Genomic DNA, 14,104 nt, shown 5'->3' with positions numbered 1-14,104 from the left:
CCGTGACAGCCAGAGGATTAACGGGCTCAGCTGCAGCTCACGTGTCACAAGGTTCACAATCTCGTTCTCGTTGTCCAGCCTCAGAGTGTCCTGGTCAATGGGTGTGTTTTGCTCTTTACTGTCCTTTGAAACTAAATATATTTCCAGCACCACCAAACAAATCAAAGCCTATGGAGAAGGGGTCAGTCTCCATGGGACTGAGCACCATTTCCACCACCTGGTCTTTAATTTTGGATGAAGACTGAACTCTTGGCCCCTCTGGAGCGAGCAGCAGAAACCCCATTGCCTCAGCAGGGCCAGGATACCATCGGGAGGAATTCCCTTCAGTTCAGAGCTGAACAGTTGTAAGTTCTTGGGTTACACGAAATGAGAAACGAGGAGTTTTAAATGATTTATTTGATTTCTCCACATGATCACAGTTATAGTTTTACATCAATAGGGTCTGTTACTACTTACAAACAGAATGCATATTAAAATGAAAGCACTCCTTTCTTCCCCAGAGTTACAAAAGGGGTCTCAAGCCTCCCCAGAACAGAAGCTTCTTGTAAGCGTAATGTTTTTGAAGTCTTTAACAGTCTGCATTCAAGACCTAATTCTAACAGTTTAATACAACTCAAAGCTGATTTAAGTTCCTAGCAGGAGATAGGCAACCTCAAAGTGACTGCAGACTTAGAGTAATGCTAATTTACACACTATGTACAATTTAGAGAATTCTCTATTCCCCCTACTGGTCCCGTTTTCAGCACACCCCCTTCTCTCTTTTCCAAATTGAATCTTGTTATTGGTTCCACTTTTAAATATATACACAAGAATCCATTTTGCAGGCAAGAAGTGTGATGGTATTTTACAAGGGAACAGCAAAATGCATGCTTAACTGCAGAAAACACACAGCTTCATGTGGAACAGCAAGTCAACATCTAGAGATTCAGTGTTTAAATATCTGCTGACTGTCTCTCAGCTCATTTTATCAAGAAACAAGAGGCTTCTGCTGCATGCAGTACATGATGGGAAATCATTCTACACTGTATGTTAGGCTCTTTTTTTTTTTTTTAGCAATACAAGACGCACATTATATTAGGATGAACTTTGTTTTTTGTTTTTACATTGTTTTACATTTCATTCTTAACTTAAAAAAATAAAACCCCCAAATATATATTTGATTGTTGTCCCAGAAAAGATTTTTGCTGCCACACCTTCACTCTTAACGTTTCCCTTTCATTTTTTCAAATCAGCATTACTACTTTGCCACATGGTTTATGGGAAGAGACAGCCATGGTCACCCTATGCAGTTCTGTACCAGTTTTTAATTGGCAATGGCATCTGAGAAAAAACCCTTTCAATTCTACTCCTGCCTGCAGGCTGAAAAATTAATTTTCTTAACCCCATGCAGTGTTAAGTAAGATAACTTTCCTATACTAGGCATGACCCACACTGCTCTAATCAAGGACGGATCAGAGAGGTTTCACTGCAACCCTAAACAAGCAGCAAAGTTCTTAAGACTTATGCTGACACCAAGACACTTTGTTTGGTAAAGTACATACAAACATATAGTCTAAAAACCAAAACAGAACAAAACTAGAAGCAAATAAGTCAAGTCCACTGTTTCTCCTCATTGGCTGGAAATAACAGAGGGTACAAACACAGTCCTCCTGTAGGCCCAGCTTTGGTTTTTAAGTGGGGCTCAGAGGATGGGATCTCACACGTGCAACTGAGCCCCAGGGCAGGCTCGGGCTCCTTCCCCACGTGGACACAAAACCACACGTCAGTGTTCCTTTGCTTGCACAGTGACATCTCCTCAACATTCTGATTCACAAATACATTGACTGCACGTGGAAAATCAGTGGTCAAAGCATTAAAATGTGGCTTACTGTTTAAGTACAGAATATTTCTATGTAACTCTAATTTAAATGAATGAAAGGGGTCTTTAAACATAAAGCAAATGCAGATCTGGGTGATTTAACATCTGCAGCGTTAATCAACACAGCTGGAGTCAAATTTTCCTCTCCACTGCTACTGCATATTGTGCCTTTATTCCATACACAGACTATCTTACATTATGCCTCTGCATCTGAAACACGTACAGACTCGATCACTCAGTGAAGAGGAGCATTCTTACCTCTATTTTAATTAAAAGATGCAGTTTCTGAAAGATGTTTGTACTTGAATGGTTCTTTATCTTTTCTGGAACAACCTATAAATTACAGTTAGACTCTACTATTGGTACAGATGTATGAAGAAAAGTCTACATATTGAAATATGTTATCACTTTACTTCAACTAATATCAACAGTAACACTGATATATTTTGCAAATATACAATATGTAGAGTGTAGCCTCACACTAATAACATTAGATGACATGCAGACAGGTCTACTTTCCCTTATAAGAACAGTATATATTTTTTAAACTGCAAGGAACAGAGCCTCGGGGGACCCTGAAGCCGCAGAATTTAGAACAGAATGAGTGATACAGAAAAATAATACTTGTTTTCTTTTCATGAAGGTAATTCAGAGGAGAAGGTGCAGAAGGGGAAAACATATTGCACATGTGCAAAACAAACGTGGACAGCTCGAAACAAAAGGCTCAACTCTAGATTGCTGTATTTGCTCTCTGTGGAGTTAACAAAGTGCTCAGTTTGCAGTTTTGCTGGTATTGTGATATCAATGGTATGAAAGGGAAAAAAATACTGAACCTCTCCCCCCTCCCCGCACGCCAGAGATGCCACGAGCCAGCCAGCATGGAAAGTCACTCTGTTGTTCTCCCGTCCTCATCCCTGCTGACAATCCCGTTACTGTTCAACAGAAACCCCACTGGTTGTTATTATGATTATTTTACCCATCTCTTACTGGAACTTTTTGCTCATCCTCTTCAAGGTTTGCTTTTAGGCTGGTACAGTTTTGCAGTTGTGATTCTCTGTCTCTACTGTTTAGGTATAAAGTCCTTGCAGTGGCTCAAAGTGCTGAAACTACAAAGTAGGCGCCATGTATAACTTTGTACAGGATTTCGGGATAAAAACTGTATATAAATTTGCAAATGGTTTGGTTACAACACATAAGCAACAACAGCACAGCCTATTTTTATGTGATGTCTTGCAACTAACTGGACTATGGAAGTGAGGGTTTGAGCATAAACTCAGCCTGCTGAGTGCTGGGTGCTTCAAACTAACAAATGTGATGAGTAAAAATGGTAAAGCCACTTTGTTGCTAGCACATGGCTACATGGAATTACAGATTTTTTAATATATATATATATATATATATATAAAAACCCTATACTAAATTCTAAAACAAACCTTCAAGTTTTTAGAGCACTTCCACCTGGAAACACTCTTGACTAGAATTCAGCTTCACTGGGGGTAAAAATGAGAAATTATGGTAAACGGGAAACAAAGTAGCTGAGGAGGATGCAAGTTGGCCATTTTCATGTCTGAGATGAATGTTTTTGCAGTGTGTACATGCACCTGTCGTAACTCTCCCCGGGTGTTCCTTAAATCCATATGCATACAAAAGAAATGTGGATCATGTAAATTCACAGTTATCACAGCCTTTAAAGTGTCTAAGAACTTGTGTGACCAATGCTTGAGGGTGACCACTGGGAAGTGGCCCCCCTACATTGCTACGGTATAATTACTGCATCTTAACGAGCTTGCTTACCTGAAATAGCAGAGCAGTTATAATACTGATTACATATGATATCATTGTGTTAATAAAATAAGGATTTATACAAAGCAGTATTGACTACGACAGTTAAATGCTATGTTACTTGGCACATTTAGTAATGATTGCTTAGAAATCCCAGTGAGTCCGGAGGACTCGCAATGAAAACACTGAAATGTCTGAAATTTGTTTCTAATGTTTAATGTTTTGGTCTACTCTTTCATATGCTATTCATCTACTATACTGTCCTATCAAGTAAGTGGAATTCCTTGTAAAGTCTATATTGCTAGTTTTGTGGACTGAAAAAATTTCTTTCCAAGCACAAATGTTAACTATACAGTATATATATATATATTTATATGTATATATTTATATTATATAAAGTTTACTTACGTACTTTCATCAACCATATCAGGTCTACTTATTTTTTTTGCCCATTGAGAATAAAAGAGCAAGAATGCAACACTTGGTTCTGTCTCACTTTTTTTTTTTCCTTTTTTTTTCATAGACTAACGTTTCGTTACACGTGTAAAATTGTCAAGGGATTTGGTGTAAAAGGTAGCTTCAGTCAGATTCAGCAAGCAGCATGTTTTCAAGGCAGTTTGGAAATAAGAACTAACCAGATGGTGGACATCTATCCAGTAGATAAGTAAAACCACTAACTGGCATTATTTTATTTAGTAACAGCAAGCCTTTAAGCTCACCCGGCTCAGTTAAACTGTCTAGGTAAAAACTGGCAATAGGATGATTTGTTGCTTCCTGCAAGTGCCTTTGTGACTCAGTTTAAAACTCTAGTTAGCGGAGGGTCTCTGTCCTAGACTATTGTGCTGATGCCACTGTGTTTGGGCTTGGTGCTGGCGGAGGTGGAGGGGGGTGGTGGCGGCCCGTGGTGGTGCTGGGAGTGCTGGGAGTGCTGGGAGTGCTGGGAGTGCTGGGCGTGGGCGGCGTGGCCGGGGTGTGGTGGCGGGTGTGGCGGGTGGGGGTGCGGGGCGTGGGGGTGCTGCAGGTACGGGGGGTGCTGCCCGTGGGCGTGGGGCACGTGCTGGTGGTACTGGTGCGGGTGCGGGAGGTGCTGGGGAGGGTGGTAGTGGTGGTGGTGGTGGTAGGGCGGCGGGTTCTGCGTCAGGTGGCAGTACTGGGAGTGGTGGGGGTGCACCGGGGGCTGCCCCTCGGGGTGCGGGGCGTGGTGCTGGTGCGGGGCCGCGGCGGGGTGCGTGGGTTGCTGTGATGAGCCGGATGGTGGATGGCCTTGGGAAGGTGGCTTCCCCCTTTTACTACCAAATAAGGACCCTAGGAGTGAGGAGGAGTTGGGCATAGTCTGGTGAGGGCGAGATGGACACTCTCGGGTTGATGTAGCTCTTCGGCGCATGTGAGGACTGCTAATGATGGACCCCTAAAAAGAAATTAATAGAAATAAAAATTAAAAAAATCTTAAAATGTTTAAAAGAAAAGAGTTCACACTGACCCACAAACTCCTTCAGTGTTCACCTGGGTGACTATGTTAACGAGTTCTAGGAAAAATCTTATTTCCACCTTCTCTAAGTTGCCAATGAGGCACTCGTGCCTTTCCTGGGGTATGTTAAGCATTGAATGTTTTTGTCTCGGTACTTTTGATATTGAAAGATATGACTTTAAATTAAAAAAAATGTCATGGAAGAGTAACATGACATAAGACCTAGAGGTGTCTTTTTAAAGGAAAAATACATTTTAAAATACTGTAAAAAATACCATACTTGCTTTTTTACAACAACAAAAAAAATAAAGCTACATTAAATTCAGCCTAAACAGTTAAATATACAGCAGCAAATATTACAGTTGCAGTTTAGATTTCAAAATAGTATTTAAAACTTTTTTGATAGTTTTCCACTACTGTATGTCACAGTGCTGCTTCTCAGGCCTACCCCTGCATTATGTGTTAAATGGAACCATTTTTGCCACTAAGATTTCTATGTGATTGTGTTATTGTGACCTGTGGTCCAACATTATTATTTAGCCTGGAATTTAGTTTCTGGAAGCTTGGGGTTTGTATTTTTAAAGAGTTATGGGACACAACAGTACTTAGGCAAAGTGTGCTAGATTTAAACTGCAATCTACCTAAAGCAAACACAAAAAAAAAAAAAGAGAAAAAAAAAACAAAAAGAAAAAATCTGCAAGCTGAATTCAGAGACATGAACAGTATATATAAATGGTTTGAAGATGAATGAAATCTCATGAAATCCACATTGAATTCACCTATCTTAATAATTTTTTTCCTCCCATGCCCTATCTGTGCAATTCCATGGTGTCATGACTGCATACATTTAGCAATTGAACTCGAAAATAAGCAATGGGAATGGTTGAGCATGACAGTCAATAGTTGTAGCTAAATACCAAACAGCAAGAACAGTGTACTTGGTAACAAAGAGCAAGTGGGCTTTTAAGCTGGGACCAGACTGAAATGGTGGCAAAAGGACACATCATATCCATTTAACCATGCTTGCAGGAACAAAGGGAACAAGGTTAGCTCAAACCAAAAATGCCATTGGTCTAAAACAAGCTGTCAGTGCTTTTTAAGCTGGAAGAATACGGAGTGAGTAGCCTAGGCATGCATTTTATTCGTGGCAGGCAGGTTATGTGTTAGAAGAAAAAAGAGCAAAAAAATATGTATATATAAAAGAAAGGTTTGAAATGCACATCATCACATCCAGCTAGACATCAGGAACTTCCTACTTACTTCCATATTGCTGTCTAGCGATCCTGCACTGCTGCGGCGCCCACGCTTGCCTGCCCAGGACATGCAACACCAGAGATTAGAGACCAACACGACACCCGGGGGAGAAGAGCTGCTGCCCTGCGTCCTACGGGAGCTCTACACACAGCCAGGGACACACCACGGGCACACACGGGCACAGGGCTGCTGGCAGGGCCCTCTGCACTGACTCACTGCTTGGCTGGCACTCAACTAACACGAGCGGGGGGGGTTAAAGATTTTTTTTTGAGTTCTTACGAGTCTTAAGATACGTGGGTTTAACGTCGGTGTTTAGTGCTGTGGTTGGGACATTGACCAGCAGTGATGCTAAATTGTTTGATTTCCTGGAGTCCAATTGGCTGTGAAGTTTCTTTCTTTAAGCACATTGATATATACTTGTGGGGTGATATTAATTTAAGTGCAAAATTTAATACTGACATAGTCTGAACTTCCCCCAGAGGCTGGTTGGGCACTGCCCAGGCTCCCCAGGGCAGTGGGCACAGCCCCAAGGCTGCCAGAGCTCCAGGAGGGTTTGGATGATCCTCTGGGGCACAGGGGGTGACTCTTGGGGATGGGCCTGTGCAGGGCCAGGATTGGACTGGACGATCCTGGACTGGGTCCCTTCCAGCTGAGCACATCCTGTGAGTCTGTGATTCAGTGTGGGGGACTGGTGAGGGGCATTGGTTTCATCATTTCAATTTCAGCTCTGAACCTCAGTGGATTTCATATAATCTTCTTTCATGAGGTTTTAAAAAAACTAAACTTAATTTTTGATCAATAAATCTGGAATCTGTCTTGACATTATGGCTAGGTTTTGTTTGTTTAGCTGTGCAGTGCTTTATCTTTATGTATGCTGGATTTGTTCTCCAACAGTCTCAAACTGCAGAGACATTTGCCTAAAACCACACGTGAAACACCAGACTAAAGAGCCAAAAGACCTCGGTGGCTATAAATAGGACACAGGATCCCAGATTTTATTTCTCATTTCACAGGAGAGAAAATAGCATATGGCTGCAGTGGAAATAGAGATTTTTTTAGAAGACAGGTTGCTGAGCATTGCTTTGTGCAGTTTCAGAACACTGTACTGGCAGGGTGCATAAACAAAGCTAACCTTTGAGGGATCAGGTGCTTAAAGCTTCCCTACAATCTACATGCTTTTAGAAACCAAAGTCTTCTCAGTGTTCTCTCCTTGCTTTCCTACAAGGCCAGATATCAAAGACAATCTCTACCCTGCATTGGTACATTGCTGCCTTCAGAATCTTCTACTCTAAGAGGTGGTTTTGGGGGAGAATGTGAGTATTTCAGCATTGCCAAACCAATGAGTGGCATACCCTCACCAGGGACACCTCAAAGCCACTTGGGATCAGAACTAGAGAACTGGGACAAAACAGTGATTCCTGGGAGGTTCACCCTTCTTGACAGACCCTTCCATAGACCAATTTAGATTTGTAATGTGATCAAAAAATACCAGCTGTTGAATTCATAAGCATAACTTTGACCTGGCTGCTCCCAGGATGCTGCCCTGAAACACAAGCTTCTCTAAGAGCTACAGTTCTCTTTAGGCTACTGGAACAATTCCCCCTGTCTCATTATCACAGAGTTGCTCCCCAGGACAAATTCCTCTCCAGTGACATTAAATCGAGGGGATTTGTGGTCAAGGTATTTTGTTCAATTTGGTGGAATTTGGAACAATTCCCCTAGACAGGATCTTTGTCAAAAGCTCATCGTTCCACCTGCTGCAGTTTTAGCCTCAGCCAAACCATAACTGAACTATCTTAGGAACGCCCCAAGAAAAACTGGTTTTGGTAATCCCTTATTTTCACTTTTAGTCAGGCTTTGATATTTTTCTGCTCTGACAATGGGATTAGTACTGATTAACACTCAAATCACTCTTGCTTGCTGATGCAAACACACTGAGAAAGACAGTCACCTCTTAGCAGTCAGTATTGCAAATAAGACTGAGAGCTGACATGGGTCATTCAATGTGGCCAAAAACAAAGGAAAACAGGAAAATCCGATGCCTTTTGCGTGTGGCAGGAGTCACATCTACTAAAATAACCACAGACACAGCATATACGGACAGAGACAGATGGATTTGTGCTCAGAATAACTCCAGGGCAAAGCCAAGAACACACAGAAAAATCCTTTTTAAAGCCTGCAGTTCCCCTCAGATGGGCACTATCGCTGTACAGAGCCTTTGTTTGTGTTCCTAAAACCAAACTGAGCCCAATTCTGTCCTGACATACAGTGTGACATGAGAGCTATTAAGTGAATCCCCAGGAGCGTTCCCCCTGCCAAGGTGTGTTTATTCCAGACAGTTCCCTGGTCCTTGGGATGGCATCCAATCTCAAAAATGTTTCCCCAGAACTTCAGCCTTCACATGCATTTCAAGAAAATGGTGACCCTTGACTAGAATTGCATCTAAGCATGTATTGGCAGAATAATTAGCAGCTGTGCTAAAAAGCAGGGTGGTATTTATTAAATCTGAAGACCGGTTTTGCTTAATAAGCAAATACTTCACTCAACATTTTTCAGGCTGCTACTTAGAGTGGTTTATAATTTATTTTTATAAAATTAAATTTCAATTAATTTAACCTTTTCTAATTCATCTCAGTAATTCATCGATGTTAGATATGAATATTCTTTATAAGAAATATCTTTAACTTATGTAAGTATGATATGTCCTGTATATGCACAGGTATTATCATTATCATTACAGTAAGTGGAAGTATTTCTCACTGCTACCCTGTATTTCTTGAAACTATCTTCTGTGCCAGTGAGATACACTAGCTAAAAAATATATTATCATCTAGCTTTGTATGTCTTGAGAAAAGAAGTGTGGAAAAACGTTTTAAATTAAAATATGCTCTAGTCATTAATTTAGAGACACCACTTTCCAGAGGGAAAAGACTCTTTGTAACCTCCTCATTTTCACCTTGTTTTCTATGTGAAACAGTGTCTCTTCCATAAGACAGAAAAGTTGGTGATAACAAGGTGTTTAGGGACAGTGTGGGGTGTCTGTAAAATGGTTTGGTGTTATCATAAACGTGTCACCAAAGATTTAATTCATACAAACCAGTTTTATTTAAAGCACCCAGTGAATTCTATCATACCCCTTTACTGTTGTTATTCCTTGGAAAAATAGGAAATGTTACAACAACAGTGACAAGGGAAGAGACAGGAAAAATCTCTCCCTACTTGGAAAGCTCTTCTAGCAAGGGAGTCACAGATTCCTGGTATCCTCTGCAGCAAAATCCAAGGGAGAGGAAGGTAAAAATGAACCCTGCCTGCATGGGATGAGGAAGGAGCCAGGGACTGCACCATCCCAGCACAGACTGATCCAAGAGATTAAGGGATTCTGTAATTCCATCAACTCAGAGTCTTTTTAAGGGGATTACAATGCTGAGAAGTTCCACAGTCTTTTCCATTACATTTTGGAATATAAGAAATTTTTTAAAAATGCATTATAAAACTGCTAAACATAAAAAATAAGAAAGTTTTTTTGGAAGCTAGAAACAAACATTTTAAAAGTTAAAGGTTGACTGAGTTTATAGGCAATATGCAAATAGACCTTTAATTCTGGAACTACTTTATGGTTTTGCTTTGGTTTTTGAGGAGTCTTTAATGCTCTGTGATTGTTTTGAGACAAGCCCAATTTATATGAATAGGAACCATTATCTCACCCTGCATGTGTGCAGATTGCAGCACTACAGGGCTATGGGGATAACCATAACGTTGGAATTTTTACACCAGTGCAGTGTGTAAATATTGTTTCCACTTACAGGTGAGGGAAGCACAAGGTTTGCTTTCCACATTTCCCCACTGTGAACTCAAGGTGAAAGCACTGGGGCCTCCAGCCACTCAAAGTGGCTGGAACTGGGACTGACTTGCCTAAAATCAGTCCAGAAATTTAGGAGAGACACAGAAATGGAAACATAACCATTCTAATCCTCCCTGCTCTGCTTTGGTGACCAAATCATTCTTCTCGTGGCCTAATGGCCCTGATGGGCCATCACACCTTTCACATCTGTCTGTAAACCTCTCACCACATAACTGCACAGGGAGTAAGAGGTGAAGTGCCCAGAACACTATCAGAACTGACAAACCCCAGCTTTAGCTGCATTAATATTTGTCTGCCTTCTAATGTTTTTCTGTAAATTAAGAATTTCCAAGTCTGGGACAAATAAATTCAGTTCCTCCCTGACTACAGCTCAAGAATGTGCAATAAAAATGAGACATTTCTCTTTTGAGAAAAAAATAAAGCACTAAATACTTTTGGACACAGTCACATCTTGGAGCAGTTGGTTGCCACATTCTGCTCTTTATTCCACAGAAAGAACTGACAATCCCCAGTGAACAATATTGTCTTTCAAACTGAGACCCCCACACAGATCCTTTGCACAGTTCTGAGTTCAGTTATCACACTGAAGAACAACCCTCAGGAAACGACTCCTGACATTGTTTCCTGACAGAGAAATCCTGCCTTTCTGTCTGATTTCCAGCTTAGGAGTCAGAATCATTCAGGACATCAGCATTTGTTGGATCTAAGCAGCTTAGGAATCACAGTCTTTTCCAAGAGGGACATTTCAAGTGACTTTCCACAGCCACCATTTACTGCCGGGATGTCTGGGGGACTATTTCTTAAACAGTTCAGTCATGTACCCTTGCAGCCAAAATGCTGGTCAGTCACATTTCCCCTTCGTTGAATAAATAGTTAAAAATTTGTTTTTTGCAATGTTCACTGGACAATTATCTGCCTTACTGCATAAATATGCAACCAGGCCATTTTCTCATGTTTATTAGATTTATTTCTGATTAAATGTAGAAAGGACCTCTCAAAAAATCCACTTGCATTGTGTCTTTTCCAACAGACAGACACAAGTCCACACACAGCCCCACTACTCTTGTTCCTGCTCCTTGCTGACCCTGTGTTTCATCCAGAAAAAGAAGAATTGAGGCACCTGACTCCATACTGTTTTATAGAAGCAATTTAATATCATACCATCACTGGGGTGCAGCATCTTCCTAGCTGAGGTATCTCTGTTTTGTTATGGATTGACCCTCTCGTATTAAAACATAAAATTAGCCTCACATGCAAGCTATTCCCTGAGAAAAGGCAGAAAGGACCTGTCCCATGTCACCCAAGTTACTCCACTGACTACCAAAGCAATAACAGGCGTGTCATTTCTCAAGCCAGTTGCACTGCACAAGACCAAACAGAAACTCTCCATAATTCTCAGCTATTGCAAGTTAAAATTAAGTTTAGTTGGGTTTAACAAACTCATTGATAAACCCTGCAGTCTGTGAGTGATTTCTACTTTTTGTTATGGAAAAAAGTTATTTTCAGAAACGAGCATGCCAGTCGTAGGCATGCCCTGTGGAAATGTGGAATGGGTTCATGATTACAAATGCTTGAATAAATGTTGAGTAAAACCCATAAAATGAATTTAAATACATGGCAATGTTTGAAAGAGAGGGATGAATAATTCTGATGGAATGAAAAAGTCAATCTGAAATCACATTTAGGGGCACAGATACCCATTGAACTCACATATTGACAATATGGTAGTTCTCATTTCAATGAAATAAAACCAAAATAACAAAAAGGATGATGAAGTATCCTCAAATCTGAGATTTAAGAGGGGTGAAGACCAGGGGCTTGATCTAAAATCCACTGGGGCCAATGAAGCACCAATATTCAGCTTCAGCCTGATTTTGGATCAAGGTCCTATGTCTTTTTTAATGAAGCAAATGGACATATGAGTATGAAAGCCTAAACAGAGAAGAAAAGAATTGAAAGAGCTCACTCTCTACATATTTGTATGCACACACATATACCCACAAAACACAGGCTATAATTTCAGTTTACAATAATTTTATTTATTGCAGCAGAGCTAAAATCTCTTCTTTAGTGAAAAAAAGGGAAAAGGTAAGTGGTGTCTACTACCAAAGATACACAGAATATTGAAATTATGACTATACTGTACATCATCACTACAATTAAAAGAACAAAGCAGAGTATGCAACACAGACTATGAACTAAAACCAGATAATTAAAAAAAATATATAGTTGCTACTATCCCCAGAAGTACTTTCTGAACAGTGGACATGGTGTTCAGATATGAGCTCTTGTAAATGACAAGAATAATTTTTAAAACTGAAAGATTACATGGGTTTGCCAGGTGTGAGGCAAACCATCAAATAAAAACATGCTAAACTTCCCCTGGCTTTCTTTGCCTAAAAAAATCCCACCATCCCTGCTTTGCAGCCTTTAGCTGCATTACTCAGTTAATTAAACTGATCACATGGCAGAGGCTTTGTGGGATATCAGAATTCTTGTCCACTGGGGCTTCTTGTGTTATATTGTTAAGAGAACTTCACAACAACCCCTCTTGCAAGAATTAGGAGCTGTATCTGAGTTACAAACCAATAAAAGAGCATCAGGGACACACTGTGTTTGAATTACAGAGCTCTGGACAGAATTTAGTAAGGCTTCACTCCATTTCATTCATCAAGGTGGCAGCACAGAACGTTTGAGCACAGAATACACAGAAAGCGGTCATTGCACAGAGACCAGTTTGCTTCCTTTTCTTTCTAAGCCTACTGTATGAAGGGGAAGAAGCAAAGGGGGTGAAAAAAAGAAAGGAAAACTGAGTTACTCCTAGCCCAAGTCACTATTTTTTTTTTTAATCAAAAACTTACAATTTTTCCTGTCTTCACTCTCCTTTAAAAGTATCTATAGCAACCGACAGCGGTTTAAATGCTTTCAAACCCTTAACAGAACAAGGGCGAAAAACAAACAGAAATATAACAGGAACTGGGACAGAGGAGCTATTTAAAATGGTTGAGATTTCAGCACTACTGTTTGTGGAGGCTTTCACTGAGGCATCTTTGCATGCAGAGAGCAAGGGAGGAAATGCAGCGCTTACCTGCTTCGGACAGGTCTCTGAGCGAGCTGCTCAGCGCGCTCCGCTTCAGCCCCTCCCCGCTGGCGTAGCTGTCATCCAGGCAGGCCCTGCTCAGGGTCCCATTCCCAGAGTCCTTCTTCAGGCTGGAGCACTGGGACATGCTGGGACGCACCACCCCCTTCTGCTTCTCCAGCTCAGCTGAAACAGAGACGGCGACTTTGCAATTCGCGTTTATCGATTAACGCGGGATCGGACAATAGATCATGGAACACCCCGAGCTGGGAGGGACCCTCAGGGATCATTAGTCCAACTCCTGGTCCTGTGCAGACATCCCAACAATCCCACCCTGTGCCCCAGAGGATCAGCCAAACCCTCCTGGAGCTCTGGCAGCCTTGGGGCTGTGCCCACTGCCCTGGGGAGCCGGGGCAGTGCCCAACCAGCCTCTGGGGGAATTGTTACTTCTGCTCACAAAGGCTGTCATGAGCAACCAGTACACTAAATCCACTGTCATATTTTAAACCAACAGATTATTCAGGATGTTTGAACATCTCCTGTTATTCCTTGATTTATCTTTCATTTTTATATTCGCACCTTCTTTTTCCTTCAAATCTTGCCAAACTCTTAGCAAAATGAAAAATAAGCACAATAAAGACAAAAGTTAGACAAACAAGGAAACTTCATCATTTGAGCTTAAAATGGAAACTGGAAAGAGTCCTCAAGATCTAAATTCCAGTAAGGAGCTTTTCCATGAGTACAGACTTATCACAGAACATGGAAACATCCCAATTTCTGTGTGTGAGCAGGTATTACTGT

At 41.1% G+C, this 14,104-nt stretch overlaps 1 protein-coding gene across 16 annotated transcripts in view; it reads right to left on the bottom strand.

Moving 5' to 3' along the window:
• Positions 1-378: 378 nt before the first annotated feature.
• The window catches only part of IQSEC1 (IQ motif and Sec7 domain 1), a 337,734-nt gene continuing 324,008 nt past the window's right edge, over positions 379-14,104 (bottom strand). For 14 of the 16 annotated variants that reach the window (XM_017834883.1, XM_017834884.1, XM_017834885.1 and 11 more), the window contains 3 exons: positions 13,313-13,489; positions 6,369-6,418; positions 379-5,048 (listed from right to left, as the gene is read on the bottom strand). In XM_017834883.1, the coding sequence (XP_017690372.1) occupies positions 4,470-5,048; positions 6,369-6,418; positions 13,313-13,489 (806 nt within the window). In that variant the 3' untranslated portion in view covers positions 379-4,469. The remainder of the gene's footprint in view (positions 5,049-6,368; positions 6,419-13,312; positions 13,490-14,104) is intronic. The other 2 variants (XM_017834892.1, XM_017834897.1) reach the window with 2 other exon arrangements.

Source organism: Lepidothrix coronata, unplaced genomic scaffold, assembly GCF_001604755.1.
Source record: "Lepidothrix coronata isolate B3197 unplaced genomic scaffold, Lepidothrix_coronata-1.0 Scaffold244, whole genome shotgun sequence".
NCBI classification, from domain to species: domain Eukaryota; kingdom Metazoa; phylum Chordata; class Aves; order Passeriformes; family Pipridae; genus Lepidothrix; species Lepidothrix coronata.
Note: the sequence above shows the minus strand (reverse complement) of the source record. Positions and strands in the feature narration are given on the sequence as shown.